A 22318-nucleotide genomic window follows, 5' to 3' on the forward strand; every position below is an offset into this window, starting at 1 on the left:
CATGGACAACAAAACCGGTCAATTGTTTTTTATTTAGATTTTTACATAATCTGAAAACTGAATAAATATGATTTCTATTGATGTATGAGTTGTAAGAATAAGACACTATCTGGCTGAGATACAACCGTTTAAAACTCAGGAATCTGAGAGTGAAAAAATGGAAATATTGAGGAAATTGGCTTTGAAGTTGTTAATCACAGGCAGTGTGGCAGACCATCCACTCCCAGAAGTAAAGTTTGAATATTAATGGTAGGAAATTTACAAAATATCTTAACGGAACATGATCTTTACTTAATATCCTAATGATTTATGACATAAAAGAAAAATCTATAATTTTGACCCATTCAATGTATTTTTGTCTTTTACTAAAAATGTTCTCGTGTAAGACTGGTTTTGTGATCCAGGGTCACATATGTATAAATATGCTTTTAATTTGAATTATTGTCATTTGTTATCTCAAATAAATGTATAGGTCCATTTCAGCTCGTTTCTCATCTCAACTTTGACAAGAGCACAGTAACATCTCACAATGATCGGAATAATAATAATAAAAGCAAAGAGAATGTGTTGACTTGTGGCCTTTATTTCCACACAACATTAATCACATTAGCAGTAGTGCGTCCCCCAGTGTGTTCAGTGCATGTTCGAGGGGTCGCAGGTATCATGTCGTGTCGGGGGCCGTCTGACAGCCATGAGGCGGGTGTCATCACTCACGGCAACGAGACGGCATTCAGGTTACATGTACAGATGGTGCGAGTGTGAAGTCAGCACACCACAGCTTATGTCATGTATCTGAGCAAACTAATGCGCACCAGTCACAGCTTGTGATTTTTTATGTGCCTTCTGTGCCATAAACGTTTAGGAGGGTTTGAACAAAACCGATTATAATTACAGATTCTCGTTTAACAGCAATCCGCCACTTTTCTCCTGCCCAACGAAAACCAGCAATGTTTTTCTCCCTGTATATCGACACTCCCAATAACATGAGAAAAGGTCAATCTAACCTTGCTGCAGGACTTTCTACTTCTTCTATCATATATAAGGCCATACAAACCATTTTGTTGCAATATGACGGCAAAAAATCCTTTCCTCTGCTTGGCTCAGCGCTGGCCTGTAATGTAATGACAGAGCTAGACGAGCTGAAAGAGAGGAGATTGCTTTTTCTTGCTTCCAGAGCAAACACGCTGCGCTAATCGATAGCGGCTCAGATCTACGGCATTAAGTCTAAATGAAGTTGAGCAGTGGACCATTAGCAGCCACCGGTGTCCAGCATGAAAGCTTAAAATTCAACCGATTACAAAGAAAATAATTTGAATATGAAAAAGACACCCCATTTAAACGACGAATAACAACTTATGTTCTTTGACAGTGTGACATCTTATTATTTTCAGATGAATTTTTTCAGCATTGTGTTAATCCCAGGGGATTGCATATACCTATGTATAAATGTATAGGATAATGCAATGTAGGTCACTTTAGATAAAAGCGTCTGCCAAATGCATAAATGTAAAATATTACGACATTCTGCTGAGATCATCAACCTGCTTAAAGTGATGGTTCACCCAAAAATGAAAGTTCTGTCATTATTTACTCACCCTCTTGTCATTTCAAACCTGTATGACTTTCTTTCTTCCGCAGAAGAAATTTTAACAAAAGTTGGTAAACGAACAGCACTGGACCTCATTCACTTCTATTGTATGGACACAAAACCAATGCAAGTGAATGGGTCCAGTTAATAACATTTTTCAAAATATCTTCTTTTGAGTTCTGCATAAGAAAGAAATCCATACAGGTTTCATTTTTGGGCTAACTTTCACTTTAAGTGTTGACTGTAATGTAAATGGATGTAAATACTAAACAAAAAAAATACTATATAAACTAAACTATATAAACTAGAGATTTTGACACAGCAGTCATTCTGCACAATGGGTCACTTTTGGCCACTACTGTAAATAACTCCAGAAATGCTAACATTGTTGGTCTCGAGATACAAATGTTGTCCTGCAATTATGAAACATGAAAACATCTGAAGTTAATTGATTTCCTATTTTGTAAATATACTTTGGGTCAAAATAAATGTGTAACGGGACCGGAGATGATTCAGAGGCGTCATGAGGAGGGAGGTTATATGATAATAATAGAAGTGATGTTGGCGTTTCTCTGCGCACTTGTCAAATACAATCAGAAGTGCTGACAGGCAATTACAGAGCAAAGCTTGCAGTTTGTATTCACGTTCACAGCTGTAATGAGATAATAACAGGCCTGCGGTTTTTCACATCATTTTACGTCAGACGAGAAATGAGGTGATATGTGCTAACCACCTACGCTTCACTCTCATTTACCATCACATAAAGATCCTTTAGGTAGACTTTTCATGTACAGACATAAAAAAGTAAACTGATCAAATGCTTCATAGAAACGAAACAAAAACGCTAGACTGATATAATCAAACAAACAGGCAACGTTTGAGGGTGTTCAATGTGCAAATCATGTCAGAGGTGTTATAAAAGCAACACACGTGAGACCAAACATAAATCATTTGACAATGATTGCTCCGACCCGCTGCATTCATGAAAAACCCCGGACTGATTTACTCAAGACACCAGTCCAGCATCTTCAACCTGTGCATGTGTGATCACAGCATCACTCTGTTGCCATAGCATTCCCTTTAAAATGCTGCATGGAACGACTGATTTAAGGCTAATCATAATATTCCAGTGTACTCATGTATGATGAGCTGATTACTGTATGTGGTTTGAGTGTTTTTCACAGATGTATTGTGTTGTGTGCTGGTGAAATCTTGCTCAGATACAAAGCAGGAATGTTTGCTATTAGTATACAATGTAAAAATGGTTTAATTTAGTTTTATTAGATGTAACTGTTGCTTCAAACAGAAGGTTTGTGGCTTTTAGTGTGTTAACGTTATAGAGTCTATTTTGCTTCAAAACATTGACAAAATTCTTATTTAAAAGATATAATCATTGAAACGGAGGGTCTCTCATTTCCTCCAATACAAATCAATGTTTTCTTATGACATATTTTAAAAGAGAGGACAGGAAAGTACAGGATGGAGAGAGGTAAAGGACCTGAAATTAAACTTGAGTCCCTGTATGCCGACTCCATCCTCTAGTCTACGCCATCCCCTCCATCATGTCAGCATTCTATATCTGTGAACACATCGGCTGTCCGGTACCGGCGCATTAGGATCATGATGATTTTCTGTATGTCCTCCTGTCGGGCCTCATGACACGAGGCTTTCAGAGTTTTTCTCCTGCCTCTTGTCTTTTGTCCCTGTGTGTAAAGAGGCAGCGGTAGGAAGAGCCGAACAGTCTATCGCCTGGAGCACTCGTTTGAAGTCCGACTGGAGCTGAAGCCTGCAGAAGGAATAAATCATTGGAAGCGCGGTAATGAATTATTTCCTTCTCGCAGTCCAGGTTGGAGGCTGAGATAAAAGCAGGCCACATGCTGAGCAGCTAACAGCCGGAAGACATCAGCACTTCTGCTCACGTGAAAGGTGCGAGAAACTGCCTTACATTTCAATAAAACCTCTTCTGGGTGTGCCAACATTTCCACATGAAATAAAAAGAAATGACTTCATTATAGAAACGCATGAATTTGGGATCCATGTTGGTTCGTGTGAAGTGCTAGGGCTGATTTTGCAAGTCTGTTCAGCGTTGAAATTAACAGTTAACCGTTTCCGTAAACCAATCATTACCATGTGAAGCAAGTCATTTAGCTCTATCTATTAAAGAGATTAAGGGCTTAACAAACAACAGCGGCCTAAAACAATAAGAATGAATAGCTGAATTAACTCTAGCCTACAGTGAAGCCACTGTCCTTCAGAAACATTCATTATATTATAACAGAACTATTATTTTCTGTAGGATAACACTGATAATATAATGCACAATAACAGAAGAAACTTGCATTGAGGAAATACAATGGATCAATTTTGATCTTCATATAGCAATCCGTCAGTAAACTGTTTCTTGTAAAAGTCAAATTATGGCTGGATGTTTTCTTGTTTTAACTGCGAGCTTTGATGAGAGGAAAGTAAAGAGACCTGAGATAGAGAGACATAATGGAAGTACTCATATGTTGCCATCAAATATAACAATCAAATCAGAAACAATCAAATGTAACATTTAGCTGTCCATTATAAAAATATATACATGACATTTCATCATAGCATTTATCAAACCTTTATACACGTTACATCTATTCCAGATGATTCACAGTGTATCGTGCATTATGGGATGCATGGCTGATTTTATTCTGGGTGACAGCTGGCTCTTCACATCAGACCACAATGGAGGCCGGCCAGAACTTGACAACATCACTAACGTGCTCGTCTGCTATGAGGAGAAAAGGCCATGGTAACTTTAAAGAACCTTTGCAATAAATGAAACGTGTATGACTGGCATCTTCTGTTACCACGGAAACCATCCAGGTGCAATTCATCACAAAAGCTGATTCTTATAAACAGAACTTCAAAAGACGTCTGCCTGAGAGAATAGAAATGCATTTCATTCCACTAATGTTTTCTAAAGCGGAGGAGAAAACAACAGAGCGGTACAAACATTCACCTCAAGCTCTGGAAAGGTGAAAGAACACCTCTGCCTGTCAGCGACTTTACACCTCCATCACAAATGCTGGGTTTCAACAAATTCGGGAGCAGTTTTACATGCAACAAACTTTTGTTTTCTAGTAGTTATAAGTGTATTTCATTTAGGATTTGAAAGCTGAAGGATTTTATTGCAAACAGCAAAATATAAAATGTGTACAAAGTAAAAACTTACAGCATTAAAATCTTTATGGTGAGTTATTGTATCTAATTCTCTGCCGTCACGTTTCAAAACCATTCGTCCCATTTCTCTATAAAGCAGTGGACGCAGCTCGTGATCTTCAGATTTACTGTAAATGAATGACTTAAAACCCCACAGAGAAGAGTTTGTTTACATATAAGTCTGTACCATAATTCATGTCATGTCATGTCTGGAATGCTGCAAAGCTGCTTTCCAGTAAAGTAAATTATATAGGCATTAGAGACATAAGAACAAAATAAAAATCATGAAAAAAAAATCACATGCATGGTTTGGCATTGCATTTTTTCATCTGATGTGCATAGATGAAACTAACTGAACTGAAAACGATGTATTTGTATTCGGACTGTTATTGTCCTGTTAAGCAAGTGTGTGTATTCAATATTTCATAAGATACAGACTAAGAATTTTTTTATCTTAAGCAATCTGAATAGAAAAAAGGACTTAATTGATGAACTACATTTCATTACACTTCATCTCATGGTGCTGGTTTCAAAGTATCAATAGAAATCTACAATCTAACGCACAGTTTTAATCTTCGCATGTGCTGTGTGTTTATATAGATTTAAAGAGCACTGTTCTGCTGTGATGTTTGCAAGTCGCATTTCTCTAACTAAAATCGATTTTAATCTCATATACATTTCATGTGAGGAGCACTGTGTGTTGAAGTTCTATTTCGGATGCTCCCGCAGAAGGCACCCTATGTAGGCGGCTGACAAGGTTTTGAAACAGAGCCTTTGTCTTTAATGATTATGTTTAATGAACTCTTTGGGCATTTCAGTAATTGACCCAGTAGAGAGACTTGTGACCTCCTCTGATACGCAGAAACCATGAGTGACCTGCTGGAAATCACCCAGCGAGACCTTTTCTCAACCAATTACACTCTTTCATTCATTCCCTCACCCCACTGCTCTCTCTCTCGCTCTCTCTCTCTACTTTCTGTCTTTAAAGGGATCATATTGCACGAAAACTTGTTTTTCTGTGTCTTTGGTGTGTTATAAAGCATTAAAATTGCACAAATGAAAGTGTGGGAACAAAAGATGCATTCTATGTAAAAGCGAATGCTCACACAGACCTGCCTAAAACACCTCCTGTAACCACACCCCCACAAATCTACATCAGTTGGTGGTCTGATTTGACTAAGACCGGCAACCGCCCAAATGTATACGCAAGTCAGGTGGGCATACCTGTCAGTACAATTGAAGAGATGATGCTCCAAATATGGTAAGAGGCATTACATTTCTGTCACACGCTTGCAGTATTCCACCAATCACTAAGCACTGGTTAACTGGCCAATCATAGCACACCACGCTTTTCAGAGCGACAAGTTTTGTTCAAAATCTGTGTGTTTCAGAGAGGCGGAGCAAAGAGGAGATACAAACATGAACGGTATGTGGAAAATACAGCACTTTTGAACCTTAAATCATGTATACACATTACCTTACATCTCAAACATACCATACTATTTCTTTTAGTCGTGTCATATGAGCCCTTTAAGACTCGTTCTGTGTAATGATTGGTTTAGGCATTATATTGCTAAAGCGCTCTCTTAATAAAACAGTTAATGTCAACAGAAAACGCCCTTCGCGACCCATTCGCCCTCTATTGTGTGATATTAATGTGATTTTCTTCATCAGGATTTGATTGGATTGTGAATTGATTGGATGTTGAATGCTGAAACACAGCCGTCACTTTTGAGGAGGCTGAAGGTCATGTTTACCCTCAAGAGAATCTCCACATTCCACGTCTGCATTAACAAGAACGGCTGCTTAACCTCATAGAGTAAATAAATAGAACTACAGAAGCGGGTTCATGCACTACTCTACGTGATTTCCTTCAGCCGGAGAGTAAAATTGTTTGATTGATTAAATGATTAGAATGTAGTGATGAATCATTTACCATTATCCCAACCAGGAACATATATTAAGAAAGTCAATAGGATTCATTATAATTCCGTGTCTGTAGTTTTCTGTGACCCCTGAGTGCCGTCATGGTCTCTGTTTTGGCATCTTGATTTATTAAGCAGGTCTGCTGACACGGCAGTTAAGTGTGTTTATAATTCCTTCATTAATGAGAGCCGTGAAAAACAAATAGACTGCAGCTTGACAATGAATGCTCCAGTCAAAAAGACAGCGGCCTTTCTCTCTCTCTCTCTGTTTACTCCTGCAAGGGCTGCCTATGGTATTCTCCATGGTGCTGATAAATGTGTGTGCGTCTGTGCATGAGTGTGTGTGTTACAGTACAGTAAGGCCTGGCTGCAGGGTGCTGCTCGATTTCAAATTCATGAGAGAATGCCTATAACATTCTTGAGGTTGAATTGAATTTAAATTATGAATCAAACATGATGCAAAATTGTTATTTAACTGCTTGGAAGTGAAGTTTGTAACAACAATATTCTGTTTATTGTATGATAATGTTTATGGGTAATTGATACTGAAAACGAGAATATAAATTAAATTGATAATAACATGTTTGGAAAGTGTTTGTTTGTTATTGTTTAATGAATTTCAGTATTTGTTATATGCTCTCCAGCTTGTAATTCGCTTTGGATAAAATTGTCCGCCAAATGAATTACTGTAAATGTTATGTATGGAACTGATGTGGGGTTTCATGTGATTGTTTATTCAAATCTGTGTAAGACTCTGCTCTATGGCCTTCTTTAGGTTATTTACTCATTTATTTGACTTTTTAAATTGTCTGGTAGCTTAAAATTGTAAAACTTCAGCCTGTCCCCTGCCTGTGTTACCCACATGTTCTGCATTGTCAACTGTTTTCACATGTCCCTCGTTATTGCCAATTAGTCCGTACCTGATTCTGTTTTCCCCAAGTGTTTGTATTTGAATTTAACCCCTGTATGTTTCTCAGTTCAGTGTCAGTTATTGTAATGTCAACATTTTCCTGTTCCCGGTTTTGTCTGTTTATGTTTGTTTAGATTAATCTTCATTAAAACCCCTGGATTATACCTTTTGTTAAGTGCATCGTCTTTCATCCGTGTCTACCCGTGACAAAAATCGGACAGCTCCAAAATAAACCCTTCTTTACAAGCCATGTATTATTCATGTCAACTCTATGGGATGTGCATTCATTCAAATACTGAGTGACCATTACTCTGAACATCATTTATAGTCATACTAACTTTCCTTCGACCAGAAAATGAAGCAACAAGGACATCTTGGGTTTATGTGTCATACTTTCACAGAGGGCTCTTAAATCCCGAACCGTCAGAAGAATTCAAAGCTGCAGTCGTCTCAGAATAATGGTGAGGTTTCCTGCTCCGCTAAAGCCCCATGTGTGAATAAATGTTAAATGATTACAAATGTATAGTCAATTTTAAAGCATGCAACATAAGGTTAGTCCAAAAGCCCTGCTGAGCTGCCTACCTATATTGTAAAACACTACATTAGTTCCCAGTTTGATTCCCAAAATCCAGTTTTAGGCTCCTCTCTAATGTTCTTCTTTTTTTCCCACATAGTACAACAACGCATAGAGAGAAATCAATCCTTTCGAATCAGTCACTTATGAATGTGGATTTGGCTTAAATGCTGCCTTGCTATGTAGTTAACAGCCGAGACAGTCGATTGTGTCTGAACAATAAATGCTCAGGACATGAATGTCTGTAAAGCACATGATAATGCATGAAAATGCCTTTAACAACAGTGCAGAAGGAGCTGAGAGGGATGGAGAGGGCTCTCCTGTGGGACCTTTGTTTGCGTGAAACACCCGAGTCCTTCAATTTCACCAATGATCCTCATTCCAGAGATATACCCTCTCATTCCAGATGACATCCTGCAAAAATCCCACTGCAGTAACACCGTTAACCTTCAGCTCGAGGTTTTATTACAGCGACACTCCTACACTCAACCTTCTCGCTTGAGCACCGGCGCTGGCTTTCCTGACACCCAGTTGAACACTTAAAGTAAAAGAAGTGTAAAATGACAACAAGCTAAACTCCATCATTAGTGAGGTTAATGAGTAGTGCTGGTTAATGGAGCCAAATTTTTGGCCCAGTAGCTGAATCTCAAAATATAAGAGTCACACGGCACCTCTAATGGTTTGATTTATGTCCTTCTGGAATAGATGTGTAATTTTAGTTACAGTTGTTCATTAAGGGAACTGCGAATCGCATCGGAAAAACCTGTAATGAATTAAATAAGGCTTTATGCAGCCCGGGACGATGGATGATCCGAGGTAATCTTGGCTTGCCATCTCAAACCACTTTTTCAGCCAAAACCGCTCATCTCTCATCATTGGACCCTGATTTGCATTCATCGGCCCGAAGGATCAGGTGCTCGCTTTGCCACAAATGGACTAAGCGCCTCAGAGAGAGACCTAATGGTGCCTGGCTCATTGAAAACCAAAAAAGCTACAGATTTGCCACATGGTGAAGGAGGATAATTTGCTCTGATGGCCTTCACGTGTTAAGCGGATTAGGGTGGGACTCACGGAAAGCTGTGTAGAGCTCTTGAAGGGTCAGTTGACCGTCGTTGTTGTAATCGTCGTAACGCAGGAGGTCTTGCATGGTGCACTGCACTAAGATGTCTTCCAAATGCTCCTTTTTGGAGATCTGTGAAAGAAGGTTTGGTATGATTTAACCACAAACTTAATATATATTTCACAGGCTTATCATCAGTGAAAGAAAATAAATGTTTAATAAAGAAAATGTATCATGTTTTGTATAAAGGCTCCAACCATCTATGCACACAGACACACAAAGCTTCATATTATCTCGATGGCCTGGACATATCTCACCTCTGCCAGCTCTCCACCGCGCAGACGTCCATCCTGGTTTAGATCTAAATACTCGAACAAGGTGTCCACCATTGCTCTCCTTTGGTCCATTGCATTTTCTACGGATTGTTTGCCATCCGTCCGGCTCCTGTGCTGCATATCCAGCAGCATGCTCTTCAGCTGGTTATACTCAGCCATGGTGCACGTGTTGCCTATAAAGACACCGCAGAGGAAGCGAATTAGACTTTACGACCAAAGTCAGCGTGCTGAGGAGTTTTCCTCAAAGAAGGAAGGGGAGGTCATTTACATTTTTGGACAGTCGTTCTGTGCGGGGGTCCCAATTAATTCTGTAATCCTGTGATTTACACCCAAAGACAAAAGGTAAACATTCTTATTTAGACACTTTAGTTGCATCGCCGCCTCCTTTAGCAGCGGGGGATTAGCAAGCGTGTTTTAAACTGTCACATTAATTCACATGCAGCTCTTAGGTCTATAAAACATGACGGAGAGGATGAAAACCGTGATTAATCAAGTGTGCCGGTGGCTGTTTTACCTCACCAAAATTATACAAACACAGGCCACCCGCTGAGTCTTTCTATAAGAGCCCTCGAGTGGGAGGAATAGATGACAGAGAATGAAACGGGCACCAGTGAACGTATCATGAAGAGCTCATTGAATATGAATGAATCAGAAGACAACATCCCTACACAGCTTCCTTACACAATAGCTAATGCACACTGACCAACGACTTTACACCACAGGAAGAGATACGTCTGGGATGATCTTTTTAGCTCTCGAAGACATTTACGCTGGTGTACGTTCCATGCTGCAAGATTTCAGCTGTGACAATCATATTTATCTGTGGGAGTAAATTCTCCAGTTAATGTTCCAAACATAGCTCAATTTTGGCAAAACACTGTTTTTGAAAAAAAAAAAGAATAAATATAAGACTAAGTCACTATATATATATAGAAACATAAGTATATATATGTATGATTCAGTTGTGTTTTCGAGCACCAAGTCCTCAGTGTCATGATATGACCGGAGCATCTCCGGGTCGTCTCAAATCCATCACTGATCCATCAATGACAGCGAGCTCTTCACATCACTACTGTTCAAACATGTTAATGAAGTACATCTATCACTCCAGCGCTGAGGGAAAGGTCACACTGATACTGTATAAATTCTTATGACACGCCATAAATCTGAGTTAATCTGAGTCTTCAGATATCTCCTTTTATCCTATGAAAAATTCACACTCCATTTTTCACTTCTTGTTTCTTACTTTGCTCTTTGATCTCTGTCTTCACATGCACAGTAGAGTTAGAACAATAACGCATTTTAAAGGGGTGGTTCACTTCAAAATTCGCCCTCATTGACTTTCCAAAGTAGGAATAAAAATTCTGTGAACTACTTCTTTATTGCAATAGAACATTGTGTTACAAATGAAGAGAACTCCTGTTTTTGTACACATCAGTCAGATGGTTTCCTCATAGTTGGGCCTTCAGAAAAAATAAAATCAGTAAATCAATAAAATAAAATATTTACTTGCAAACTTCAGTTTTTATTGTAATTATTGGCAATAATTATAAAAGCCTCGATGAACAGATATTCAAAATATCAAATAATCTGACTAAAAGTTTTTTATTGTAAATATTCATGATCAGTATCCTATTTTTTAAGCAGATATAAATTACAGATAATCAGAAAGAGATCTTGTTTATTTTTTCTTGAAATGTTTACATGAATGGCTTAGAAGTGTGATACCGAACTATCAGTGTTCATTGCAGTGAACGAGTCTCTGTAAATCTGCTCCAGTTCAGAGCACAGTTAAAAGACATTCATTTGGTTTTTGATAAAAACAGCCTTTTCAAATATCAAGCAAAGGACCTGGTTAGCTTTCGGTTTTAATCATTTATGATATACACCAGCAGAAAAAATGTCAGAACATGTTACAGTTTGTGTTTTACACAGATGTATCTATGAGCACATCTCATACAAGCTGAATTCAAGAATTTTGGGACACACATGAAATGTCAGAATAATGACATGACATCCACCCTTTAAACAATGTTTAAAGTGAAATGTTAAGATAAAATGTAGGACTTCATGAGATCACATCAAGATTTCATCATGGTATCAGTGTCAGGGCATGAATATGCTGTCCATCTGCACACACAATACATGTCATTTAAAACGAATGAATCTCATCGCTTATTAAGACTACAATATCCATCAGGCTTTCCTTGAGACATCTCTCATATAAAATCTGCCAAAACACTGAAAGTCACGATTGATTGATTTTGCTCTTGTGTTTGTCCTGCTGTCACTCAGTCGGCAGGCTTCAGATAGTCTAGAGAAAGTCCAGAGATATCATGAGAAGTGGAGACCAAACATGTAGAAACAGAGAGTCTCAGGGTCTCTTTGTCATCTCACATTTAACTTTAACTGAGCTCAAGAAATGAGCAAAGACAGCTTGTGTAACTAATGGAAAAGACGTGTTGTCTAAAGAAAAGCAGAAGCTGTATTGTGGGCTCTCCTGCGTGCTGGTTATTCAGAACTCTTATTGTGAATCTACAGCTGTGAGATAACAGCATGACTGCGTTCACACAGCCTGTCAATCTATCGGGAGGATTAAAACAATCACAATGTTCTTCAACCTCCCATGACACATGAGCAATTCCATGCAAATGTCTACCTTAAGATGAAAAAAATCAGGCTTTTCTCAAAGGTTTCCACTATACTGATAGTAGTTGAGATGTCAATAGTTTGTTAAAAAAATGTAAAGCATCTTTTTAAAGCTCAGTTTTCTATAGTAAGGGAATGTGAATTGTCACACACATAACTGATAAAGATTCCTAAAAACAACTGTAGAAGAGACGTTTCCTTCTACAGATGTTGGGGTTATTGCATTAGGTTTGCACAGTTTAATTCATAGAAATCCTACAATATATGTTGTCACTTAAGAATATGCATCCTTTTTGTCACATCCATAACACATTTTTTCTTAAAGCTATGGTATCATCCTATGCCATGCATTCTGACTTCTTTACCCTGTTGAATGTGCTGGCTTCTTATGCTTAACATGGTCAACTTGTTAAAAAACGAGTTTGGACATATGACGTAGTGTTTCTGTCCTTGATTCACTCCCCCAGCACTCCAATTTGTTTCGGAAAGTTTTTCATAAATCTAGATCTCTGTGTCGTCACAGGGATCCTCTATTCCTTTTATTGGCCAATCTCCAGGCAAAGCAGGAAACAAAGAGCCAGCTCATGAGCCAACCGACGAGTGAGACCCACTTATCATAACAACACCACCAGGCCCTGTTGGGTCTAAGAGAAGATCAGGAGAGACGGTTCCAGGCTCTCCTACAGACCCAACGGGAGGACCGCGAGTCATTCCGGAGCTGGGTGGACCAGGAGAGAAGCGGACGTGAATCGTCGACCAGTAACGAATCTCCTCCAGTATGCGGACCTCAAGAAGGCGATCCTGGAGCGAGTGGGGCTCAGTCCAGAACAGCACCGGCAGCGGTTCCGGTCTTTGGAACTTGGGGATCGCGGTCAACCTTTCGCCTTCGCTCACCAGCTCCGGGATGCCTGCCGCAAATGGCTGATGACCGACGCCAGCACCAAAGACCAGATCGTCGATAAGGTGACACTGGAGCAATTCGTGGGACGGCTCCCTAGGAAGACCACCCAGTGGGTCCAGTGTCACCGACCGTCGTCGTTGGCCCAGGCCATCCAGCTGGCGGAGGATCAGTTGGTGGCGTTCCCCGGGGTCGGCGTACCCCCATCATCTTCTCTCTCTCTCCCTATAACCCCCTCCCCTTCTCCCAGACCTGTTCCCTTTCCCAGGTCCAGGGGGAATTTCTTTCCCCGGCCAGCCCCGCGTACCCGGATGTCACCGGAGATGGGGCCACACGGAGCTGCCAGGTCCTTCGAAGGAGCCGGGAACCTGCAGGGCCAGGACCCCAACGGCTCTTTCCCCCCGACAGCCTCTCCTCACCAATTCGGGGGTCTGCCTCCTGCCGCTAGGGCGTTGTGGGGACCCCGGACATTTTGTCGATCGATGTCCCATGATGGAGGTCGGCATGATGATCCGGGTACCAGAAAACCCACAGGCTGCCCTCGGTCAAGACGGGCTGTACCAGATACCTGTGAGTATTAGGGGGGGTACATATCAGGCTTTGGTGGATTCAGGGTGTAACCAAACCTCAATACATCAAAGCCTGACTCAATTTGTGGCAAGGGATACGGGCCGTATGGTTAAGGTAAGGTGTGTACACGGGGTGTGGTGAACTATCCTTTGGTGCCCTTGACCATCAAATTTAAGGGGCAAAAACATAGTGTAGAGGTGGCTGTTAATGAGCACCTCCGACATCCGCTAATTTTGGGAACAAATTGGCCATTATTTTCAGTATTACTGGGGCAATTATGCGTGGATGTTTCTGGGCGCAACCAAAAGCAAGGGGGAGGGGCGGTCGCTCAGTTGGGAGAGGTTGAGCCGGGACCACTGATGACTGGCTCAGAGGGAAATAGCGCTGTGGAGAAAATAAATCTCTCCCAGGGTGATGATTTTTCTCTGGAGCAGTCTCAGGACGACTCGCTCAAAAATGCGTTTGATCAGATCCGTTCCATCGACGGACAACCTCTCCACCCTGCCCAACAGATATACTAACCATATTTTGCTATATTAAAAGACCGGTTGTATCGAGTGACCCAAGACACTCAGTCGAAGCAGGATACAACCCAGTTGGTCGTACCAAAGAGCCGTCGGGAAATGCTTTTCCAGGTGGCTCACTGTAATCCAATGGCAGGGCACCTAGGTCAGGCTGCAACTGTCAATCGTCTAACGACCCGATTTTTCTGGCCGGGCATTCATGAGAACGTGCTCAGGTGGTGCGCGTCTTGTCCTGAATGCCAGTTGGTAAACCCACCGGCCACCCCCGGGCACCGTTATGCCCGCTTCCACTTATACAGGTCCCCTTCGAACGAATTGGCATGGACCTGATAGGGCCGTTAGAACGATCCGCACGCGGGCATCGCTTTGCATTAGTCATTGTCGATTACGCAACACGATACCCTGAAGCAGTGGCGTTACGCAATATCTCAGCAACCAGTGTTGCTGACGCGCTGTTTCGATTAATCTCCCGGGTGGGAATCCCCCGGGAGAAATAAGGTTCTCACCGATCAAGGCACGGTGTTTATGTCACAGACACTCGGTGAACTGTACGGATTATTGGGGATTAAAACAATTCGGACAAGCGTCTATCACCCACAAACAGATGGGCTGGTCGAACGCTTTAATCGCACATTAAAAACCATGATCCGGAAATTTGTTCTCGAAGACGCCAAGAATTGGGATAAGTGGCTGGAACCCCTGTTGTTTGCGGTCCGCGAGGTTCCCCGAGCCTCCACGGCGTTTTCCCCATTTGATCTCCTCTCCGTTCGTCAGCCCCCCGGGGTTTTGGACGTCCTAAGAGAGGTAAAAATAAAATTCAATATGTCCTGGACCTGCGAACAAAACTCCAGACACTGGGACGGCTCTCAATGGAGAATTTGATACAGGCCCAGGACAGACAGAGCCGACAATATAACAGGGGCGCCAGACTGCATAAATTTGCACCGGGAGAGAAGGTACTTGTACTACTTCCAATGCCCAGCTCCAAATTGCTCGCCAAGTGGCAAGGACCCTTTGAGGTCACACGACGAATAGGGGATCTCAATTATGAGGTAGTTCGATCAAATTTATCACCTCAACCTCCTAAAAAAATGGAGTGAGGCGAACACCGTGATGCTGGCGACGACAGTGAGCAGAGAAGATGATCTCGGGCCGGAGGTGAACACCAAGGTGCAATCCCTTGCTCTGGCTCCAGGGGGAGATCATCTCTCGTCCTCCCAGGTCACGGATGTTGCGAGATTACAAGCAGAATTTGTGGATGTTTTTTCGCCCCTACCCAGTCGCACAAATCTCATAGAGCACCACATTGAGACCAAACCAGGTGCGATAGTGCGAAGTCGCCCATATAGACTACCTTCAGAGGGAATTAGAAGCGATGCTGGACATGGGCGTAATAGAAGAGTCCAACAGTGATTGGGCGAGCCCGATTGTCTTAGTGCCTAAAACCGACGGCTCCGTCCGGTTCTGTGTGGACTATCGAAAGGTGAATGCTGTATCGAAGTTCGATGCTTATTCAATGCCACGAATTGACAAATTACTTGACCGACTAGGTACGGCTTGTTTTTATTCGACATTGGATTTAACTAAAGGATATTGGCAGATCCCTCTATCTCCCTTATCCAAAGAAAAGACAGCTTTTACCACGGCGTTCGGTTTACACCAATTTGTTACACTTCCGTTCGGGTTGTTCGGAGCCCCGGTGACCTTTCAGCGCCTTATGGACCGCATACTCCGACCGCATGCTGCATATGCCGCCGCGTATCTAGACGATATCATTATATATAGTAATGACTGGGAGCGGCATATGCAACACCTGAGAGCGGTCCTCGCTTCATTGAGAGGTGCGGGACTAACGGCCAACCCAAAGAAGTGTGCAGTTGGGCGGGTAGAGGTAAGGTATCTGGGTTTCCACTTGGGTCACGGGGAGGTGCGTCGCCAAATTAATAAGACGGCCGTGATGGCTGTGGCTGACTTCCTCTCCAGGAGGGGGGGGGGGGGAGCTGCAGGCCGGATGGGACCCCGGCCTGAGTCGGGCGGTGGGGGTATGTGGGGAAGTGGGCGTGGTTTAGCACGGTCTGCGGGGAGAGAGAGTGTCAGAAGAAAGACGGTGAGTAGGCAGATCAACGGTTTAGTGAAAACACCTGCTTCTCGTTCTAGTAATTGGCGAGGAGACGCTATAAAACGGATCGACAGATCCAGAGGCAGAAGGAGAGAGAGGCTGGGAAAACGAGTGTGTGTGCCGGAGCCAAGAGACGTTGCGTCCAAAGGACTGACCAGAAAGAATCCACGATCCAGAAAGATTGTGTAGAAATTCCTATTTTGAAGCCGGAAGTGAATACCCGGAAGTACTTTTGAAATAAAAGATTGTTACAGTTTTCCCAGCCACGCCGACCCCGACTCCTTTCTTCCTTCCATTATTGAACCTGTTTACAATATAATATTATATAACACTGGATTTGTAGATCGTTTGAAACTCGGTCCCTGTGCTGAAAGATGCTGGACATTAACTGCACGCGGGAGGTCCCGCAATCGGTTTTGTTGGATTTGTTGACGATTGGCGTGTACGTGCATAATGTACAAAACACGAAGGGAATAATGTGATGATATGTTGTGTGCTCGTGCTGTAGTTCCATCCCACTCTCCCCACTAGTACCACCTCATACAGCTTGTGTTTTTAAAGAAATAATCGTACAGCTGTATCTCTCTTTCATAAATTTGATCAAACTAAATACTATTCGAAGATATGACGTATGCAATACTACTGTATAGGTACTCAAGATTTGTATGAGAATGGCAGAAACTGCCTGTGATACACCATCTTTAAGAAAACTTGTGCTTTAGATTGACATTTTCTGATGTCTGGACTATCCTCACAGATAGTAAAATATAAACAGAAGATTATATATATTGTTAATACTTCCACTGTCTGAGAATTTATATTACAAGTTTGCACAAGTGTTGGAGTGATGAGGTTTACTTGCTTGTCTATAGTTCTAAAGCTGAATATTATGGATTAATATGTATGATAAAGTTAAAATGACAGAAAAATCTTATTTGTGACGTAATTCTCAGCTCTTCCAAATACAAATAATGTGAACATAATTGCAGAATGTCTGTTTCTTACTGCGTTTACATTCATTAGAGATTGGAGATAATGTGGGATACATGTTGCTAGGTTTTGATTTAGAATATTTAAGCGTGTGGATTATTATCTAATGAAAGCACATTTTGAAGTGTAGTGAAAATTGTGTCTGACGCGCATGCATGATGGCAACACAATCAAAGCCCTCAGTGTAAAAACTCCATTCAAATAATAAACCCTACAACTGTAGAAGGAAACGCAAAGTATATAAAATACTACTGAAAATTTATCCTCTTGAAGTTGGAAAACAGTTCTAAGCAGTGTCGGTATAAAGCAGTGAAGATATCTGCCCGTTTGACAGTATGTTTTAAGGTTATAAGCAATAGCACTAATCCCTGTGGATAAATGTCACAGCCAGCCTCAACCGATGTGTATATTTAGATCCCAACTAAATATAGATCCATACTTGAATTCGTTCTCCTCTAAAGAATAAAACAGTTTGTAGAGTATCCAGTATATTCAATATATATTAAAACACTTGAAAACTCATGAGTGTGACTCTTAACACCCTCGGAAGATGATGAGAGATCAGAATACTAAATTAGATTTTCCCTTTTGTGCCATAAGTGGCACAGTTTCTAAGGTTTTTGTGTAAACAAAACACAATATTCTTAACACAAAGCATGTCAATAAAACTATAATAAAAATAATGCTTTTGTAGCTATGGCGTTTATCAAAAAAAAAGCAGATGAGAGTTTACAGCCCATTCATTTCTTATGCATTCCAGAAAAAAGTCAAAAATTTGATCAATTCATTTTCTCATGATTTTGTGTTTTTTGGAACGGTCTTCATTATCAGCTCATTCTCATGAATTGTGCTTAAATAACATACGCTGTGCAATATCGTGTAATACGTACGCCAAAGATTGATATGATACGCCAATTTAGCGTGTGTGTATATAGTGTCATATGCACGCAAAATCAAACTTTGTCATACGTAATTCATGATAATGCAACAGGGTGTTATTTATACGCTATTGATGAGACCGTTTTGGCATTATAGTTATCATCTGATCATTCAGCAACAAGTTTTCCACGATGCTCTGCCAAGGATAAAACAAGCTTAAGAACCTAAACTAAATGAAACAAAAAAGTGAACCATTTAACTTCATATTGTGACATCACGTTTTTTTCCTTCAGTCATATATCCATTATTATCCCCGTAGGAAAGACTTTAAAATCTGCTGCAGTCATTTTTCAGAAATGAGATGTAACACCACACAATTTAATTCCAAGTCAAGATGAGAAACATAGGAATGATCTTTTCATTTCTGTATCAACACCATGGCGATCAGACACACTCATTGATGTGATAAAATGTTTGGTGCAGCGTGCGAGAGTTTAACTTTAGTTCATGTTGAGGTAAACAGGCTGAATGGAAGTCATCACATAAAGAGCAGAAATAATGAAGGATCTCATTCATAAATCAACATTCATTATCTATCTGGGTCAAATGTGTATCATCAATAACAGCACACTTATGAATTAGCACACAAGCCTAATGAGTAAAAAAAGGATTTTAATGAAAAAGCCAAACTTCTTTATTGCATTTAACAGATTATTTGCCCGATGAGGCTCTAAATGGAAGCAATTTAAGCAACATGAAACAGCATATGCAGCCCATTTTACATCTTTAATGTGACATATTTCAGAGGGAATAACATATTTAATGAGAAACGTAAGAAGACTGGAGTCTGAGCTAAATTTGCAGTGAATTGCACATCTGAAAAGTTCATTTTCAGCATTTTGATAAAAGATTATGTAGTATTTACATATATAGCCGCAGGAAAAAATTAAGAGACTATTTCAAAATCAGTTTTCACAAGATCAGAAATCTATTTATATTATCAATAGGTGTGTGTTAAGGTAAAATTATCATTTTTGTTTCATTCTGTGAACTAATAACAATATTTAAACAAATTTCAATTGAATTATATTTTCTAAATTGAATTTATTTGCAGGAAAAAAGGTCACATAATCTGGATTTGATCACAGTTATCGGTCTTTCACTTTTAAGTTGGATGACTTTGTCACTCCTGATGTTTGATTTTGTTGAAATTCAAAAACAAATGTTAATTTGACACATTTTGCAAAATAAGACCATAAAAACAAGCTGCTTTTTGCAGTCGGACAGTCATAAACTGTCAATCTATGTGAAAATGTTATTCTCCTCTTAAGGGATCATATACAGGTTTTTCTGTGTCTTTGGTGTGTTATAATGTATTAGACAAGTAAAATTGCACAAATGAAAGTGTGGGAACAAAAGATGCATTCTATGTAAAAGCGAATGCTCACCCAGACCTGCCTAAAACACCTCCTGTAACCACACCCCACAAATCTACATCAGTTGCTGGTATGATTTGACTAAGACCGGCGACCACCCAAATGTATACGCAAGTCAGGTGGGCATACCTGTCAGTACAATTGAAGAGGAACATGATGCTCCAAATATGGTAAGAGGCATTACATTTCTGTCACACGCTTGCAGTATTCCACCAATCACTAAGCACTGGTTAACTGGCCAATCATAGCACACCTCGCTTTTCAGAGCGATGAGCTTTGTCAAAAATACGCGCATTTCAGAGAGGCGGAGCAAAGAGGAGATACAAACATGCACGGTATGTGGAAAATGCAGCACTTTTGAACCTTAAATCATGTATACACATTTCTGTCATATGACACCTTTCAAAAAAGAAAAACATACACATTTGATTTATTTAAAGCACAATGTTTAACCCTGAACTCCTCACTAAACAGTATAATGTAGGAGTTACCCTTTTACCTTCATTAAGTCATTTCAGTCCAATAATTCTCCATACACACAGAGAGACCCCCATCAGCTGTCTTGTCATATACAACCACATGTTTTGAAGCTTCAGATCTATTAAATTATCCATTGGCACTGAAGCTGGTTTTTGTCGTGTCTGTTTGTTATCTGCATATTGAATATGAGGACAAGTACACAGGCACACAAACACATACACACAAGCATGCACACACACACACACACACACGCACGCACACGCAAACACACACACACACACACGCACATACACACACACATACACATACTAAATCTGAATTTATGCTGTGTGCAAATATTATGCCAACACCCACCTCCCCTTTCTGTCTTTTTTTAGCTTTTCCCTCCTTCAATTAATATCACGGCACAAAGTGTGCTTCATTACCCAGAGAGACGGAGGGGGAAATGTGTGCCGACTGATAATATGAACACATGTTTCCCCTGGAGCGACCTTCATCTCCCACAATCCTCACCATCAGACGGATGGCTAATCTCAACAAAATGACTGAACTCTTAATTAAAACCCAGACAAAAGTCTTTCTTTCCCAACACTTCTGCTGAGCTGGAATTAAAGAAACTGAGCAAACCCAGATAGATGCCCCGAGTAATATATACAACAAATTGTATTCTATGTACAATGAGACCATGTTTTTGAGGATTTTCACTTCAACACTTCCGATTGCTCACCCGTCAGCTTTCTGATATCTAGGTGAAGTAAATAAATGTTTACAGAATTAGAAGTCCTAACTGAAGAAGAGCGTTTAAGTCTGTGGAGGATGTTCTTCTACTCATTCTGGGAAACCTCTGTGGAAATAGAAAGCCGAACCGTGCCATCTGGCACCAAACGACACAGTTTCACAAAATGAAACGTTTGGGTCTGATGATGGAACAGTGCTAAATATTTATAGTGTGAAAACATGTCCTTCTCTTCACACATTACATCAGTTTCTCATTTTCATTACAACCAACATTTTTACCCCAAATTATTTTTTTATAAATACGACAGATAGTAGACGAAAACTGTCAGTGATGATTACACTTGATATGAAATCTGAATCAAGTGATGATTGAAGAAACAAAGTATCAGTAGTGAACAGAGTCATATTGTTTTTACATTTTATGTCTCAATTCAATGTTGTTCAATGAAAATTTTGAAAATATGATTTTTTAGTAGATGCCACTTTTATATTATAATGATTTATACATTATTACACATTTCATTTTTACATTTTGATAGATATGGCATATTGTTCACACTGTCAAAAGCAAAAGGTACAGATTACTTCTGAAAATGCAGGTGAAAAAAGTATTTGATATTTGCCTATTATTGGTGGACACATGAAATAAAGTATCTTTGAATAAAGTGAATTTACAGTTAAAGTCAAAAGTTTAAATCCCACTCGCAGAATCTGGTTGATTTGGTTGAATGATTTATTTAATGTCATCTGCATGTAAACCTAAGAAATGTTTTTTTTGGTGTAAATTTTTATTGATCTGTTTACATTTTTTTTCTTTTTGTAATGTCTTTCAGAAGCTTTAAACATAGCTATATGTTTCTCAGGAAATGAAATATAAACATTTTCAGAGCTTAACACCCACCTGACAGTAAATTAATGGTAATGCCTTCATGAACATCACTGAATATTTCTGTCTATTGAATGTAAACAGATGAATCTCAACATCATACTGTGACTGCTGGACATGAGTCAAATATACAGAAATGCTTAAAAAGCAAAGATTGTGGAGGACCTGGATGATTCTTCTGAAGATCAGAGGACAGTTTACTGACAATCAAGAAACATGACAGAACATCAAAACTGTCATTGATTGTTCAGGTAACATCATACAGTAATAAGAATCAGGGGGATGTAAACTTTTGCCCTTGGCTATTTTGGAAATTTTGACATCATCATTAGGTGTGACCTTCATGTTAACATTTCAGGACTAAATGAAAAATAAACCATCATTTTCAAACTTCCTCTATCTTTTTTTTGCAGATTCTGCGAGGGGGTTAACAGAATGACCTCTGGCCATGGAGAAATAAATAACTATCTGAAGGGCACCAATGAAATACATGCATATACTACGATCACTCAACAGGCGTCACATGGAGCTGACAGTGGAAATGATTTCTCATCAGAGA

At 40.1% G+C, this 22318-nt stretch overlaps 2 protein-coding genes across 3 annotated transcripts in view; one reads left to right on the forward strand and one right to left on the reverse strand.

The window, feature by feature from the left end:
• The window catches only part of LOC130407814 (uncharacterized), a 143567-nt gene that overhangs the window by 94206 nt on the left and 27043 nt on the right, over window positions 1–22318 (forward strand). The window lies entirely within an intron of this gene.
• The window catches only part of fstl4 (follistatin-like 4), a 144226-nt gene that overhangs the window by 42921 nt on the left and 78987 nt on the right, over window positions 1–22318 (reverse strand). For both annotated transcript variants that reach the window (XM_056731079.1, XM_056731078.1), the window contains exons 5-6: window positions 9573–9763; window positions 9267–9387 (exon numbers count right to left, since the gene is read on the reverse strand). In XM_056731079.1, coding sequence (XP_056587057.1) covers window positions 9267–9387; window positions 9573–9763 — 312 coding nt within the window. The remainder of the gene's footprint in view (window positions 1–9266; window positions 9388–9572; window positions 9764–22318) is intronic.

Source organism: Triplophysa dalaica, chromosome 19 (genome assembly GCF_015846415.1).
Source record: "Triplophysa dalaica isolate WHDGS20190420 chromosome 19, ASM1584641v1, whole genome shotgun sequence".
NCBI lineage: Eukaryota > Metazoa > Chordata > Actinopteri > Cypriniformes > Nemacheilidae > Triplophysa > Triplophysa dalaica.